Genomic DNA, 18,139 nt, shown 5'->3' with positions numbered 1-18,139 from the left:
TTTATGGGATTTTTTTTTCTTTTGCAGTGTTGGTTAAATAAAAGTACAAATATAAAGTGGTAATCTGTTTTCTGGGGATATATCTTTCACAGTTTTTTCATGGTAGCTCAATAACTAAATTGAGAATATGTTGGGGGAAAAAAATCAACTGGAAAGACATTTTTAAATGTAGCACCACAATCACTGCTATACATCCATTATATACATGATACAATACAGAGTCCACTCACCGGTCTGGCCAGCAATGACCATGGGCTGCATGATGAGAGTGAAGAGTTTATCTAGCACTCGGTGGAGGGAGAGGACCAGAGCCTCTAGACTGGACGAGGACAGGGCTATGATGCTGAGCTTCAGCTCATGCTCCAGCTTGTTCTCTGGAATCTTCTCCTCCCTGATCCGCACAGGGAATGTTACTCCACCTTCCAGTGCATGGCAGAGGGTGAAGAAACGCTCCAGGTGGTTGTCCTGGTAGGGAGAAGGCAGGGTTTGTTAGAACGGGAAGCAGGGAGAGCAAAAGCAACAGAGGAGAGGAGACGGAGAAGGAAACAAATGTACTGCGACAGAGTCGGGACATGCTTCAGGGCGAATGGAACAACAACATGGACACTTGTGGTATGCATGTGTGTACTGATGTATACAGATAGACAGGGTGAGCCAAAAAGACATTCACTGTGTTGCTGTGTTGGTCTGGAGGCATCCAGCCTTCGCTCACCTGTGTGTGCACGGATGACACCGCCTGGATTTCAAGGTTGAAAAGTCCCTTGTGACCCTCCATCCACTTGACTGGAGGGACCTGAAGAGGAAGTTTCTACAAGACACAGGAAATATAAATATGACTTTTGTGCCTGTGTTTGCTACTCTACTTTCATAATAATAATAATAAATAATAATAAAAAATAGTTTTAATCTTTTAACAGGAGGATGTTTATACCTCAGGTGTGTGTAGAGAGTAGTTGACAGGGAGACGCTCCAAGATGATGGGCAGACAGTACTGACCGGTCTGCAGTCGATCAATATTCAATATGGGCAGCCACTGCATCAGAGGAAAAAAGACAAATTCAGCATGTCAGCCGAGCTTCAACGATTTAAAAACGCAGCAGTCAGACACACAAATGTCACAACATATTAATAGTAAAATGTCTGGCAACACTTTCCTTTGACAATGATGACAGCGATTTGCCAGCTGAAACACTAAACAGTCTTTTTCTTTGTTCTTAAGATTTGTGATGTGTAAAAGCTTACAGAGTATCCAATGAGCGTCTCACAGCTGCCGCTCTGGTTCTGTTTCTGCTGACAGCTGATGTGGAAGAACGTGAACAGCAAGTGATGCCTCTCCGTCAGACGTGCTGGAAGAGCAATCTTCACTTCCTCATAGAAGTCTGGAGACCTTACAGATGGGGACATACGGAGTAACAAGAGGAGGCAACGGGAAGGAAACGAGAAAAACAAAAAGATAAATGAAGTCAAGGTACTCTGATTGTTCAAAATAGATAAAAAGACGCTAACACAGTCCAGTGTAACAAAACACAATAATGTGTCCTTACTTGTTATGGTAGGTAACAGGGGTATAGACTTCACTTAAAAATTCAGGGCCACTCGATTTCCCAAAAATGACCTGAATATAGAGACAGAAGAAGAAAAGAATAAAAAGGTACTTTTAATTTAACATGATAAATTTGAATCCTATGTGTAGACTGTGCTTGACTTGAATGTTCATCTGAACTACTGACCCAAACTGTCAGAGCTTGGGTCAGTAAATAGACAGTGACCAATATATCAGCCGATATTAGCCATCTGCTGAAATGGCAATATCGGCATTTATACAGGCTGACAGCAGTCAGACTGTACAATACCCCACACAGGATAAATACTGTTTAAAAACACATGTATATATTATTGTTACTCCTGCTGCACATTATGTACAAATAAAAATAAAAATCTTGGCATATTTAACTGTATATTGTAACCATCTGTGCAGAGTTTTAGCTTTTTTCTTGTACAATATTTATTTATCTATTTTTTTCTACTTTAAAAAACTAATATATCTCTAATTCAACCTTTCTTCCTGTCCCTTGTGCTGCTGGAACAAGTGAATTTCCCCCAGTGTGGGATTAAATAAAGTTTTATGACTATTGAGGTTGCATAGTTTATCCACCAGAGGGCATTTTGCAACTTCCCTGTTGACAAGCAGCTGGGAAATAATTTGTGAGAATAAAACAATTATTAAACTGCACTTTCATATTTTATTTTATTTTTAAAATCACCAAATATCAGTAAAAGTTAAGTTAAATCAGTTTTAGTGTAAAAATGAGTGACAGGTAATGAACAACAGCACTCACACACATAGCCGAGCCAGGATCCTCTCCACTCATAAACTGGATTTTGATGGTAATATTTCTTGCCGATGTCAACCTGTTGACAAAGTTGAGCCTCTGGGGGTAGACATAGAGCAGATTCCTGCACATGCAAAGGGAGAGAAACTGTGTCAGGAACACTGTTGGTTTAGAAAAAACAGTCAAATAAATAAATTATGCTACACTTTATGTAAACCAAAGCAGTTTGATTATTTCTCACTAGATGGCACTGTCTGTACAACAGCTGCAGGGCTGATGCGACAGTAATGTCAGAGAAATGTAAAGCCAACCAGTAATTATCTGTGTTCTTTTGTGGGTTTAATTCAACATTGTAATCTGTTGTGAAACCTGAAATACAGGAAAACACCAAAGATTCCACTGAACACTTGTTTAGAGAACACCAGCATGCAAGAGACTTGTTCATGCATGGTTTTTTTTTTTTTTTAGATTGGAGTACTGAGAAGAATTAAATCCCCATTCTTGACTCTGTACTGTTAACTGACTGATGGTAATTTAGCAGGTGGCCTGGATGGAAATGCCTAAAAATATAAACTACACTAAAAAGGAGAACAATTTCTAATGTCAGCTCTTGAGTGATCTTGTTGAGCGAGAGTTCATGTTGCCTCTGGCCCTTTGTTCGAAATGTGCTGCCTATTTTAACAAAGAAACCTGTTTATATTCTTAGCAAGAATAACTTGTTGTTGGGCTTGTTCGCTTTTCATCCCTTGAAGGTGCAAGGCTTGCATAAGTAGTTTCCTTTTCTCTAAGAAAGCTAAAGTCACAAAAAAACATTTAGGACACAGAAACGCAAAGAATAAAATATCCCACAACCTCACATTTAAATGTTTAAGGAGCATGAGTTTATTTGCCAACATAGTGCATACTCCAGCCCACCTGTAGATGTTGTGAGGAACATAAACCTCACTGGAGGGGAACTCCAGCACCTCCTTAATGAGACGAGTGCTTTTCTCAGCCACAGGTTTAAGAGGGATAAGCTCAGTTGACAAACATGATGTTGGTGTATCGTTGACTGGAGACATGTCCAATTTTATGGTACCTAGAAGATGCAAAGGTCAAAGGTCAGTAACCTGCATATGCAATATCCAGAATAAAGCCTATGATATCATTTAATAATATATAAACTGGCACACTGCTTTTTTGTCAAGAGCTGGATGAGAAGTACCACTGGTTTCGGTGTCCTCTTCAGGAAGCAACCGCAAAGCTTAGTAACAAAATATACCGACTTGAAATTTAAAGCATGCTATGAACACACATTTTAGCTCTTTTAAAAAATTATTTGTAAAGTGTGACATCACTGTGCTGTGTTTTTGCAATTTCCTGTACCCAAACGCTCTATATGGATGAAAGTATCAGGCTACAGGTGCTGGTTTAACTGAGTTAAACAGGTGACCTATGTGATTTAAAACTATTGCAGAGGTCCAGGTCTCTCTCTACCCATCTTTCCATCGACAAATTTTATCAATTTTCTCTGCAGCAAAAAAGAAAAAGAAAACATTAACAATAAAAATATACTCATGTAATGAGTGATAACCTGGTATTGTCTTGATTCTCTTCTGTGGTTTCTTCATCTCAGTCAGGGACTTGAGCAAATCCTCATCGCTTAGACGATCTCCTTCCTAAAAAACACAGTGATTTTATTTATTTATTTATTTATTTTAAATGAAAAACCCAGATGACAAGGACCAAATGAACCATTAGAGCAATAAAAAATATACAAACATTGGAATATGCATGTAATTTTTCACAGTAATAGCCCTACAGGTTTGAATAATAGAATCTGATGAAACACATAGGATTTTTATCAAAGTCCAAGATGTAAACACAAGCATGTCTGTCTGGGAAACTTTATCTTTATCTGGTATCTCACTGCATTTCAAGCATTTTCACAGATTTATCCATTTCTTTGCTTGGGCAGCAGACAAACCTGTTTGATGATGGTGGAGATAGTGATGGTGGCAGGCTTGAAGCCAGAAACGTTGCAAAACGGTTCATCGATGGTACTGTAACGTTCAGAGTTCCTCCTAGGGAGTCCTCTCCGGTCAATGCTGCTGGATTTTCCTGAGGAAAAAAAAATGTCAAGGGTCAAGTGTGATACTAAGCTTCAAGGACTCCTAGGAAATGCAGACAAATGCAAAGTGATCAGAAGGTAAGATGACGCTAGCACACACCTCCTTTTGTGTTCTCAGAGTCTGTGATGTCACGCTCCAATGTAGCAGAGCTGATCACTTCCATTATATTAACAGTTGCCCAGGCAAATGGCATGCGATAGCGACCCAGCCTCTGGCAGAAACTATCCGCCTGGTTCCGCAGCTTCTCAATTTTGTCCTTGTTCTGACCATAAAGACATAAATAAATAAATAAATAAATAAATAAATAAATAAATAAATAAATAAATAAAGTTAGCCATTTTGAAAAACATCAGCTCCAGAATCCTTTTACATACCCAGCAAGTATTAATAAGAGGCTAAAAGGTAAACCGGAGAGCATTTTTTTGTAAATAATTTGACTGTTTGCTCTGCATTCATTACCTTTCCAGAGTCACATTCCCTCAGTGTCACGTAGGGGTCGACACAGTCACTGATCTCTCCCTGCTGAAGGACCTTTTCAATCTGAAACACGGAAACATTAATTATATCAAGGCCACAGCAACAGTTTACGATGAACTGCACAAACTCTATATTACTGCTGACTCTTCTTCAAAACTCCAATGACTCTAACGACACTGCAGAGTCCAATTCATAACTGATAGTGTCCCATTGTGTGTTTTTCTATCCAGGTATGCCTTTACTGCTTTGGTAGTGTGTTTGGTATCGGTGTTGTACTGAAAAATAAAGCCATTGCTAATCAGATGCTTTTTAGATGGTACTACATGATAGATCAAAATCTCCATGTTCAAAATTCCCCACATCACTTGCTGAAATGCAGCTAAACTATAACAGAGCCTCCACTGTGTTTTATTAATGCCTTTAAGATACTATTCATCCGCTGCATAGTATATTTGCTTTTCTTAGGCCTACCATTTCTGCTTTTTTCGTCTCAGTGGATTGCAATAGATTTTCTCATTACCTTGATGACCAGATATATATCTGTGGAAGGGTAGGTGATAGAGAAGATGGCAGATTTGGCTGTCGAGGACGGATCAATGTGGTCAGTGTGATTTTTCAAGAAGTTCTTAAACTGTTCAGAGTTCAGGTCACAGTAGAAATTCTCAGATATCTGCAGGGAAACAGATGAAACATTTTACTTCTTACCAAAATTAAATCCAGGATTACATTTGTTTTGGTAATCAGGGCATAACAAACTGGAAGGTTTCTGATGAGAGACTGAAAGAATACATTAATCTAGGTGATTAGTTTGATGTAAACCAAATGTTCATCTGTTCAGCCCGCTTTGCTGTTTCTCTTCTCACCTCTATAATGACCTCTGTGTAGGAACACAGATGTGGGCCGGCCTGGTATCTGTCATGTGATCCTATTCACTGGAAAGCCAGTAACTACTCTACCTCATTCTGCTTATCCCACAGGGCCTCCACTACACTGACCACACCAAGAAGCCTCTAGAAAGCCAAACTTGGCTGATAACTAAAATCCTCAAAGCAGCAACTTTATTCAAGATAAGCACAAGAAAATTTTCAATGATGATGACTTCTGGCATACTTCCATGCTTGTGTAACATGCCAAAAGGACAAAACTCGGCACAGATTCTGAGACGGAAACGACCCAGTTAACTTAAGAAAAAGAAAAAGAGCCACACTCTCCCTGTTACTGAAAAATGACTTCTTGGAATCAGAGAAATAATAATCTTGGTAATCAAAGCCAGCTGACTAAAATATCCTCTGTTCATAAAGAAAAATAAACCGGTCAAAGGACGAGTGTTAAATGAGTCAGCATTTTCAGTAAATCATAATAGCATTCATTTGAAAACTTCAAATTTTGATGTAATGAAACACAAGGAATGTAAAAACCTCTTCAACATGATATTTTTAACCCCCAAACACCATGTCCGTGACTGACTGACACACACAAACACTAGCACACACTGTTTCAGGACAGATGATTAACATTTTCTGATGGAGAGCACTTGCAAACACCCTGTGTAGCCAATTTAGCAGCTGGACGCTACAATGACTCCTTTTGCAGCTTCATTCAAACACAGATCTGAGTGGCAAATGTTCAGGCAGACATCTGACAGCCGCTTCCTTTACAAATATTAGACAATATAGCTCCATAAATCCATTAGACTGTTCTTTCAAGGCCTCTGCTTTTCTGAAGTCTTGCCAACTGTGGTTTCATTATTGCGTCCTCCCACTTGGCTCCAGTCAGTCGAGTAAAATGTGGCTTTCCTTGTGTTGCAAAGTAACACCAGGAAAACAAACGAAGAAAAAAATAACTAATGGATATTCCTTTTTGCTAAAAGAACATAATGTTTTGTTTTTTGCCTACTCATAAACCTCTGCTTACATTCATGAATATTGCATCATAAGTAGGCCACTTGTTAGGTCAAATCCCATGTCTGCACCTTGGCTTATTGACCAGAGAGACTTTGATTTATACGAACATCTGCACAGATGTGAAACAACGAAATGACGTGAACAAAACCAAACAAGGCAACGAGGGATGCGGGAAAACGAAGAACAGCAAGTAAGAAAACAGAAGATAAGGCTCTCATAAAGAAAACAACTTGCGCTGAGCACTGCAGAAGAAAGAGAAAAACAAACAAGATAAAGTAAAAGTGAACAGTTCAGAGATTAAAAAAAAAGAGGCCTTAACAACAACTGACAAAACAAGCTTGACAGTTTCTCCTTCGTTCACAGACGCACTTTGTGTTTACAGTTCAAATTCATGTTTGCAGACACAGTTCATTAACTAGTATCTAGTCAGTGTAATAAGCTGGAAATTATACTAACCTCTGCAAGGATACACTTCAGCTCAGCACATAATAAAAATCAGTCACCTTTAACAAAATGCATGACACTGTCAGAATTCAGCGCTGCTCTTAAAGTCTTCCAACAGAACCAAAAACAACCCTTGTTTATGTCATATTGGTATGTTTCATTGCAAGAAATATTTCACTGATTCTGACCCAAGACCAGGTTAGATATGGCCCAGTTTTGAAAATTGTGATGTATTAAATTGCCCTATCTCACCCAACAGAGTATCTTAGAGCCATTAGTCCTCCAGGCAAGCCAGAGTAAATCAGGGCAGCACAGATGAGAGGGCAAACCCGGTGGCTAAAACCTCGTCTTATGTGAGAGATCCACGAGCACTTAATCCTTCCAACCCCTACTATTATCCAGCTGTGTAAATCCACAGAAAACAAACAAACAGCCACAGCTCAGAAATGCTTTACTGCAAAAATAATGTGCAGTATTAGTAGATACAAGGCCAAACATGACGACCCCCGAGGCTATAAATTTCTGAGGATGATGAGACATAAAACCTTACAGATTACAGTGATCCCTTACTACACAGCAGAGCTGACTTTCCAAAGCCACTACAAGACTGCGCCAGATCAACAAGATGCAAATAACATGCAAAAGCTACCTTTAAAACTGTGATTTTTATTAAGTATACAATACTTGTAACTACTGGTTTTTGATATTCAGTCTTGTCCAGCTTGTAACTCATTATAAAATACACAGCAAGTATCCAAACCATGTGACTATCTATCAGTGTTGAGGATTGATATGTGACCAGTAATGTTTTATTAAACATTAGCAGGATTGTTATGGTGGTTGTTTGTCGTGTGATATCAAACAGTCCCCAGCAGTGTGCTCAGTTACATTAACAGTCTCTAATTTTATGGTAGTTTCTTTGTTAATGGAAAGAGACAGAATATCAACCAAAAACCCAGAAAAAAAACCCCCCACATTACATAAAAGTATAATACGTATATAAACTTATATTATCAATTATTAATTGAAAAGCATGAGTAGCTATTGAGCATTGAGTGAAACAAGTATTTGATGCCCAAGCAAAACATGACTTATTTTACAGTAAGCTGTAAGATATTTCTTAAAGTAGGTCACCAGGTGTGCACTCAGGAGTGATACTGGACCACTCCTCTTACAGTTTCCTGGTTTTCTCCAAACACAGCGGTTTGAGCTGATGCCAAAGAACTCTAGCACAGTTCAGAAGGCCTATACATGTACGAGCCTTCATGAGCAGAGGGACCTTGCAAGTGCTACAAGATTTCAATAGATTACGCTGTAGTTTGTTATCTGTGGTGTTCATGGTGCCTTCAGACCATTAACACGCAAGGAGCGTGTTTTGGCAGTTTTGGCAGATCCACCATCTTTCTCATCATTACCCTGTGAGGAAAGATTTATATTTCTTCCCTTTCCGAATTGTCGCACCACGAGTTGTCACCTTCTCACCAAGCTTCTTGTTGACAGCCTCATAGTCCATTCCAGCTTTGTGAAGGTCTACAGTCTTGTCCTTGACATCCTTTGACATTTCTTTGGTCTTGCCCAATCGTGATGGAGAGGTTGGAATGGAAGAAGCTCATTTTGTGGACAGGTGTGCTTTATACATATAACAAGCAATAGATGTAATGGACTGGTTGACTGTGGGAGCAGAATTCTGTCAAGGTGGGGTTTTTGGGGGGGATTTTTGGTTGATATTCAGTTTCTCTCCGCTAAAATGAAACTATCATAAAAATGAGAGACTATTAATTTCTTTTAAAGTGACCAAACTTACATATTCAGCCAGGGATAAAATAATTATTTCTCCCAGCTGTGTGAGAAAATGCTAAAATACACAGCAAGTATGCAAACAAGCAGAGAGTCCCAAGACTGAGGAAAGTGTTTTTTTACTGTTATTCTTTGTTGCTTATCTCACACACACACACACACACACACACACACACACACACACACACACACACACACACACACACACACACACACTTTTGTATAACATTAAAAAAAAAAAAAGTGAATTTGACAGTGAAAAAAAGTTTGCTCACCTTTTTCTTCTCTTTCAGATCATACAGTGCCATGGTGGCAAATATGGGTTCAATTTCTATTTCAAACCTAAAAGGCCACACAAAGGAAAATTAGATTAGGAGTTTTATCGCAGGAGAAGATGCAAATCCTGAATACAAATCCTCATTTTTTTTCCTCAATTAGCTTTCCATCAGTTTTTGATTCTACTGATTTTTCAGGAATTTTAATTCCTGTTAGACACAAATTAGTTAGAGGAAGTGATGATGCGCTTGAACTGAGGGTTAAAAGGATTAGAAAAGTTGCCAAAGCATTGCAAGCAGTTCAACTCAAATATTTGGCAACTGTACGAATTATACAAGGATGACGAAGATCAAGACTATAATGCAGGAAAAGTGCATTTGCATGTGTTCGAATGAAAGAAGGAGCAAAAGAGACAGAATCCCACAGAGAAAGGGAGGGACGGAGAGTTTCTGGAAAACAACCACTGCCGAACAACACTCCTCCACCCTCACATAATCCTCCATCCATCACTTAAACAACTACTCAGCTATGCAGCTGTTTAAACTACAAGACTATTCTCCCTACTACAGTATAATGAAAACGTATGACATACTTTATAGACTGGCATCTGATCATAACGCGCTCTCCAATGTGTTCTCTGGGGCAGTCGGGAACAGGACGGATTTCCACTGTATCTTCCTGTAAGATATTTACAGAAATATGTTTAAAAAAATAAAGATTTAACTAAGCACAGATGCTTGTGGATGGAGAAGAAGCGAAATTAAGAACACAAGTCATGTCCACACAGGAAGCGATCTGCAGCAATATAACAACCAGAGACCATAGAAAGTCAGTGATATTTGTGAACTTTAAGCAACTACAGGCAACTTCCCGGATAAACTCTTCTCAACCTCGAGATGAGCAACTAAAGTTATTACCAATGAGAGTGCAGGATACACTGATCATCATGTAACCAGGTAGTAAATACATTAGAGAGTTACCTAGGCAACAGAGAACTGGAAAGTCCCCAAGCTCATTGCATATTGCTCCCTGTGTGGGCACCTAAGGTTTCAGATGTGTATTTAATATATTATGAAAAACGAGAAAGGGCTGCAACTCTTATTAGTTTCATTATAGATTATTTGTAACTGGCAGTCTATAAAATCTTAGTGAAAATGTGCATTACAATTTTCCAGTCACAATTTTATTAGTTTTTGTATCATTTATGAATTTGTGTAGTCAAAAAAAAAAGAAAAAAAAAAAAAAAAGAGTATTTTCTATTTACTATTCAGTTTTAGATGTCTTAAAATAAAAACTTTCTATTTACTATCTGAAAGAAGTGGTTGTACATCCGTTCGATTTTTGGTAATTTTTGCAGATCCCAACTATCATGAAAGGCAAACGCAGCAGCTGAAATATTAATGGAAAAAAAAAAAAAAAAAAAAAAAAACAACAACTTTGTTTTTATAACTCACCTCATCAGGTGGTGGGTAGAGCGCAAACAGCTCAGGGTGTCTGTTCCCTTGCCGTGTTTCCTGGTTTAAACGATCCAGCTCTTCATGGCTGCTGAAAGCCAGAAGACCCTCAACTCTCTTGTCTGGAGTCAGGCACCGCAAGTTAAAGTCAGAGGAGGTCAGTGTGTGGCCAGAGTCATCTGTCAACGTTGCTAGAGTTGGTGACTTGACCTGGAGCAATGACAGAATAAGAGCAGGGGTAAGGGTCATGTCATGGCCAGGAGGAGAGGAATTAAATAAAATGAAAACACAAGGAAGTGGAAGAAAAAGGCAGGAAAGCACAAGGAAAGCCAAATTATGGGACTATAATATCCAGAGGAACAAGATTAGTAGACACATGTTGTTCACCCTTGGTTTAAAGAAAAAGACAACCATGCATTTACCTCAAACCTTGTTTGTAACAACAGCATATCAACACCGTGCTGGAAAAGCATTTTATCAACCATCATCAACATGCACTGTATTAAAAATAGAGCTTCCACTATTACGTGGTCAGCGGACACAACAAAACAGGCATTTAGTCAGTCTAGACAGCCTCTGTTTTAGATTGAGACAATGACAGGCTCTTGTACTTTTCTAAACAAGGCTTACTCAGTATAGAAGACACAGCATATAGCTGTGCTTATGTTCACTGTATTTAAAAGAGAGTAAAATGACTTGAGTTACTTCACAATATTCAGCAGGTGTGTATAACTAATCCTTAATTTTTTATGAACAAGAAGCTTTGTTTTGTTTTTTTAATATTTGATACATAAAAATTGACCAGCCAATCAGTAACAAAGGGCCAGAAGGTAATGAGGTATAAGTTACTCATCATTCCTGATATGATATTGACAGAATTTTAAATGAGTTAATCAAATTCTGTAATCAGATCTCCCAACAGGCCTTTGGGTTTTTCAACAAAAGTGAGAACAGCATAGAGGGTTGAGCTAACTGAGCTAACCCAGAGCTAGAAAAAGCGGCATAATTTTGACACTTAGATGTGATGTGATTCATAAATGTGCTCAGAAGCCTTTTGAAAAAACAGCATCTGAATATGTTGTCTAATTTTAAAAAAAAAATGAAGTGTATTAAAAATAATCTGATTTCAAAAGTGCTTTAATCCCGCCACCATTCACTAGTAATGATCGAAACACGTACTGTCAGAAAGAGTGGATTCTGGTAGATGGCATAAAAACAGCAATGGCTGCACTGACACCAGAACTGCTCACAAAAGTGTGTGATGAATTTGACTATTGTACTGACACATTCTGTGCATCCAGAGGGAGACCTATTGAGTAGTTGTGAGCAATGTTGTATGTAAAACTTTATATTCAGTCAAGTATTCTAAAATGCACCGCAAGCTTCTTCGTTTATTACTCCAAAAAAAAAAAAAGGGTCAACCTTTTATAGTTTTTGTTTTTTAGCAGTTTTAATTGGCATATAAAAGATTCTTACATGTTAAAAACTCTTTAGGCATCAATGCCTCCACCTAAACCAGAATCAGAAAAAAAAAACCCCACAAAAAAAACCAAAACCAGCCTGACTGCACAAGGAGATCACATGATCAGATTTTTTCCCCCATTGAAATCATGTTTTTTGATCTGCTGTTATGGTTCAAGTAAGAAATCATAAGTGGGAGGTCTCTCAGAAAGGCATTGCACGATAAGGAAGTCCACCTACAAAAGTAACTTAATTTGGTGTATAACCTCTTCAAATGGATCAATGATTTCATTTAAAAAAAAAAAACAAAAACAAACAAAAAAACAAAAAACAAACAAACAAACAAAAACAAACAATAAAACCCCCTGTCGCCAAGTAAATATCTGCAAAGAAATCAAATTTCCTAAAAGTAGCATTAGAGTGCCCGGGATATGAATCACTGCCTGTAGTTGGAATATTTACAAAAAAACCCCCAAAAAACAGGATGGTGGGGCACCGCTGTAGCTAACTCAGTTGAGCAAGCAACCCATATGCCAAAGGGCTTCAAGGGGCCTGGGTTTCATTCAGCCCTGAACCATTTCCTGTGTCGAGATTTGCGAATTGAGCTTTTCACCTTGAGTTGAAGCGATAGCCTTTGTATCCAGGCAAGCACGTATGCACAACCGTAATTATAATGACACGAGTTCAAGATTCTAACCCCAAAAATTGTCATATGACCTTTTAGCCAGATTGCAGGTCATAACCTCACTGCTCCCAAGCTGCATCCTGATCTGAGCAGTCCCTCTTGCCACCCGTTCTCCTTGTCTCTTTCACTCCTATCATCCATCAAATTCATATCCCAGCTCTCACACCACAGGCTAGGACTGACTGAGTTTCCAGTCTGCTTAAGCTTCACAATGTTGAGGCTCCAAGAGTCCATCACGCCATGATTGTTAAAGCAGACTGGTCCATAGAAGAGAACTATTAAGTGCTGAAGGACAATAGAGCTGTTCTTCCCCTCTCTGTCACTCTCATTCTGGCATATAGATCATGGGAAGCCTACAGCAGTAATGAGGGCCTTTTGGTTTGGGTAATTAGTCAGAATTGGCAGGATGAAGCAACAAGAGACTGGCTGGGGCTAAGGGATGGCTGGGCCAGGAACTGGGAGTGGCACTGGCTGGGACTTGGATTGGCCGCGACTGTGTGATTCTGGGATTTGGCCACTATAAGACAAATAAGCGACTGAGAGGGCACAGAGAGGATGTGAACTTGGCTCAGTGAAGGACTGAGGCAAGGATCCATAATGAAAGATCCAAACACTTGGATGGCAGCTACTGATCTGAAAAATGCTGAATATAATACAACAGGGCTGTGGTGCACTAAACTTAAAAGAGCCACTGTGTAGGGTAAAAAAAGAGTGATGTGAATAACAACACACTGTTGTGTTCTCTATTAAAGCAACCCCCACCCACTCCCCGCTCAGTCTCCCAACCCAGTCTCCCCCCAGCCTCACATTTCACACCAACAATTGTCTCCCAAGCCTTGATCAGTATGGACTACCATACTGCTCTCACTACAATGTCTTTGCCACACAGAAGTCACTTTATCAGAGTTCCAACGCACTGTCATTCAAGGACAAGTTGTGGCAAGTAACTTTTCTTGTAGTTCTGCTTAAAAATAGCATTAAGCTGTTGGGGAAATCCACTTACTCCATTTCTTGTCAGTATTTAGATTGGAAAGTCATTAACTTTCTCATATTCTAGCTTAGCTAGACAAAAAAAAACAAAAAACCCACTAAACTAAACCATCTCTCACTGCTGGCTGTTGTTCAGCAAATAATAGTTACATCACAACTGCAGATAGACAAATTACACAGTTGTTCTGACCGTCTAAAGTGGTAATAACCAACAAACCAAAGCAACACCATCTAGTCAAAAACCTGTTTCTATAATAACAAGCAAAATCAGATGTGACGACCTAACTGTAAACTGAGACTACAGCAACAATGCATGTCTGAAGCATCACGCTGCACACAAGAGGCCGAGAAGGAAATCAGTGAGGACTTGTTTCTTCATAGTATGCTGCACGCAACACTGAACAGGAGGAAGGCTCCTTCATTGAGTAACAGGGTGCTGGTTAAGACACAGGCTAAGTAAAAGGGTACTTACACTCAATATTTATTGGGTTATTTATCCGAACCTCTAAACTAAAACTTTAGCACATGACTGTGTGTTTGTGTTTCTTACCGTTTTTTCTTGATTTTCTGGCTGAAAATCCGACTCAAAGGTCTGTTTCCGAAGAAGTTTGTGTAGGCCAGTTCGCTCTGAATACACACTCCAGCCATCCCCCTGGCATCTTCATGCATACACATAAGACAGAGAAGACACAAAAACACAAAAAAGGGCATTCATGGTTAACTAAAAGACCTCTGAACCAGTCTGGATAACAACACTGAAGCATTATGCAGTGCATGTGTGCAGTGAATATGAGAGTCTTTGTAGGAAACATGTAAACATAAGAATGTATCAGATAGGACACGCAGTCTTTTACCTTCTGGAGACGACGAGCCACGGCTGGGTGTAACTCTTTATGCAGTCTCTTACATGCGGATCTAGTTCCACTCTGTTAAGAGATAAGGATGAGGACAATGAGATATGCAGACACATGCAAGCAGCTGAAAACTTTGAATTCTTCTCCTGTCTTAATTTGGACTTCATGGTCACGTTGTGAATACTCTGAATAAGCAAAGATAACGTGCAGAAAGTTGTTTTACAATGAATTTGGGGAGACAGTCTAAATATTTATTTTATTACAAAACAATCTGCTAAACTTCTTTGGAAGATGAATAAAGGCTTGTTACCCACCTCTGAACATCAGTTTAATCAATATTTTAAGACATTCAGAGAAACCTGTCAGTAAAAAACGCTGTCCTTTTTGGCTTTTTGTGAGCTCTAGAAAACCATGTTAATTGACTCATAAATTATCCTCTTATTTAACAATCATTGGCCTGTAACATACCCATCCTCTGGGACAGAGTGTCGAATAGTGCGACACTCCTTTTCCACCTGCTCCACCTTCAGGTCATCATCAGGAAAGTCTCCAAATTCCTGCATCAGGGCAGAGTCTCCACTTTTTAACTGCGACATGAAGAATTCCTCCAGGTCCAAGGGCTCCACTGCATCATACGTCTGAGGCTGGAGAATCGAAGAATGATGGAGAAAATATTGGGATTGGGAAGATGGAAAAAAAAAGTGAGAATACATATCAGAAAGAAAAAAAAACATTAAAATTAAATATCTAGAAAATACTGGCAACCACCAGTGCTATCCTACAAGACAAAGAGGACACTATGGAAGAGAGCAACAAATGAATAATAACTAATGATTACATGCAGAGTGATGTGTAAACTTATAGAGAGTCCTATTGCAGGAATACTGCAGTGTATCTAAACACTGGTTCACGGTTACCTGATCCAGCCCTAACTATAAGCTTTTACAAGAAGCAAAATGGAAAACCAAACACTTTTCATTTTACAGTTTATACAGCCATTTGTCAAATTCAGACACACTACAGAGAAGAAAAAGGGAAGCATAACCAAACATGTTGAATCATGAATATTTTCTAATACCTCATACCTGTCTGAGAACAAAAGACACAGGGACTTACACAAGCGGAAACCGAAACAAGCTGGCATTCAGGCTGTTTGTGTGTGTGTGTGTTTTTTTAAATCCTATTTTTAGACAGAAACTGTAACTCCATCTCTACTACATCAGATCATCACAAAAGCAAAGCTGTAGTGGTTTCAAAGTACAATATAAATGGGTTGAAAGTTTCATATTTAAGCCTTTTAACAAATCTGTACTCTGACACAGATGAGCTTTTATAATCATTAGAAAGTGTACCAAAAGGGGGGGGGGGGGGGGGGGGGGGGGGGAAGCACAACTGATGAGATAGCGCACCACACATCCTTTTTTGTCGTGCATTGCTGACTGTGGTCGTTAAAAAAATAAACAAAAAAGGAACCTGCATGGAGCAGGTGTCACTGCAGCAAACTGGGCAGACCTCCAATCTGATAATCATCAGGGGTTAGCTGAGGTAGGACAAAGGTTTAGAACCATATCCTATAATGGCTACATTTTCCAGACCAATTTTAAGCCTAGTCCCAGATGGAAAGCTTTTTTTTTTTTTTTTTTTAGTTTTTTAGTTTTGTTTTTGTTGTTGATGGAAATATTTTTAGTGACTGTGTTTAATCTGAGCCATGGAAATGGGCTAAATGTCATAATGAAAAATTACTAAAAAGAAAAACCCCCAAAACTGATGAACAATAAAAGGAAGCCATTCTAAGAGTATGAATTTGAACAAGAACAGTCAGACATTTTTTAGAAGAATATTTCAGCTTTCAGTCACGCGGACTGTCCCATACAGGTAAAATACAGATAGCCTGTCAAAAACTGTGAGAGAAAGTGTGTCTTCAGGCAGACAGGAAACAGGGGGCCAAACCAGCTACTGGTATAGACAGTAAAAGATAACATGTATACACATAAGAGGTGGAAATACCTGCAGAAAAACATGAGTCACTGCTGTGCTTAACTTTTAAAAGCTGAGCAAATTCCATTTGCCTTCAGACATGTTTTTGCACATCAACCCACCCTAAGGGATATTTTTCCTCCACTAAGCAACGACGAGCATGTTGTTGCACACGGCCGATTATTAATGCTTAGCATGCAACACATGACAAAAGAATACACAGACAGCCAGAAGGAAGAACTATATCATTATTGTTTTAAATGAGAGGGCTCCGGTATAAAAAAAAACAACTAACTCCTCCTCTCTACAGAGGACAACCTCATTATAGTAGCAAACTTCATCTGACTCCATGTGCATTTCTCTGGCTGTATGCCTCAAAGTTCAAAGAATCATTGTAACATGGCCTCTTTTTCTTGTTTGGTATGGAGGCTAACAAAAACAAATGAATGCAAATCTATGCATGCCTCTGATCAGTGCCTGCTGCTCTGTGGAGTCATCAGAGGTGCCAGCAAGAATCCAGCTTTCCTTGCAAAGCCAACAGCCACCAGACGTTTTTGACAAACTTGATCACAGGTGCAATAATTGCAGTGAAAACCATGAACGGCTGGAAGATGTGACAAAACTCAGTGAAGAATGTGCACAAATGATTAAATAAGACAAGCTTTTTTAAAAACAAAAAAAAACAAATAAAGCATTTTCATGTAAAAATGACCATTTTTAGAAGCACATTACTGCTGTCGATATACAGGAGGAACACAGAAAAAAGAAACAGATGTAAAGAACCCAAGAGAAAATAAAGCTACAGTAAACATGACAGAAGATATGTGAGCAAAATCTCACTCTAGTTTCACAAAAAGACTGAGCTCAAGCCGACATCGCAAACTTACCCTGCTGAAAACTGAACACCATAAAAAGGAAGTGTACAAAATGGCGCACTCCGGATATGGGGAACCTACACTGTGTACCTACTGGCGCTCAGTGCTTTTGAGTGAAACTAAGCCACAGTGCAATGCACAGAACCCCTTTAAAGTGGGCTTCATAGACCTAGAAGCTTAAAGAAAACCATCAGCATTAGCAAAAATAAATCAGAAGCCACAGAGTCAATGCTTTAATTGGAGCCTGACTGTTTAGAGACCCACAAAACGTTTAGACATCAGTTTTAGACATTACAGTTCTCAGCTGAAAGGGACAAAACCACAAAACACTGAAGGAAGTGACATCAGCAAGGCGTCCCTCCATCAACTGGTGTTTCAACAGACAGGAACAGAAACTAGAGATACATACATGTGCATGCCACACACACACACACACACACACACACACACACACACACACACACACACACACACACACACACACACACACGGACTGCAAGC

General features: G+C 39.1%; 1 protein-coding gene across 4 annotated transcripts in view; it reads right to left on the bottom strand.

Moving 5' to 3' along the window:
• Positions 1-18,139, bottom strand: part of dock8 (dedicator of cytokinesis 8) — a 55,149-nt gene that overhangs the window by 23,033 nt on the left and 13,977 nt on the right. For 3 of the 4 annotated variants that reach the window (XM_012918024.5, XM_012918023.5, XM_004547205.6), the window contains exons 3-20: positions 15,255-15,430; positions 14,787-14,858; positions 14,483-14,591; positions 10,797-11,006; positions 9,935-10,020; positions 9,342-9,408; positions 5,442-5,591; positions 4,904-4,984; positions 4,544-4,706; positions 4,300-4,433; positions 3,907-3,991; positions 3,249-3,411; positions 2,340-2,457; positions 1,545-1,615; positions 1,243-1,387; positions 932-1,033; positions 713-808; positions 231-465 (exon numbers count right to left, since the gene is read on the bottom strand). In XM_012918024.5, coding sequence (XP_012773478.3) covers positions 231-465; positions 713-808; positions 932-1,033; positions 1,243-1,387; positions 1,545-1,615; positions 2,340-2,457; positions 3,249-3,411; positions 3,907-3,991; positions 4,300-4,433; positions 4,544-4,706; positions 4,904-4,984; positions 5,442-5,591; positions 9,342-9,408; positions 9,935-10,020; positions 10,797-11,006; positions 14,483-14,591; positions 14,787-14,858; positions 15,255-15,430 — 2,263 coding nt within the window. Of the gene's footprint in view, positions 1-230; positions 466-712; positions 809-931; positions 1,034-1,242; positions 1,388-1,544; positions 1,616-2,339; positions 2,458-3,248; positions 3,412-3,906; positions 3,992-4,299; positions 4,434-4,543; positions 4,707-4,903; positions 4,985-5,441; positions 5,592-9,341; positions 9,409-9,934; positions 10,021-10,796; positions 11,007-14,482; positions 14,592-14,786; positions 14,859-15,254; positions 15,431-17,650; positions 17,796-18,139 lie in introns of those variants that run through there. The other variant, XM_012918025.3, reaches the window with a different exon arrangement.

The sequence above is a fragment of the Maylandia zebra genome, linkage group LG12 (genome assembly GCF_041146795.1).
Source record: "Maylandia zebra isolate NMK-2024a linkage group LG12, Mzebra_GT3a, whole genome shotgun sequence".
Classification (NCBI taxonomy): Eukaryota; Metazoa; Chordata; class Actinopteri; order Cichliformes; family Cichlidae; genus Maylandia; species Maylandia zebra.
Note: the sequence above shows the minus strand (reverse complement) of the source record. Positions and strands in the feature narration are given on the sequence as shown.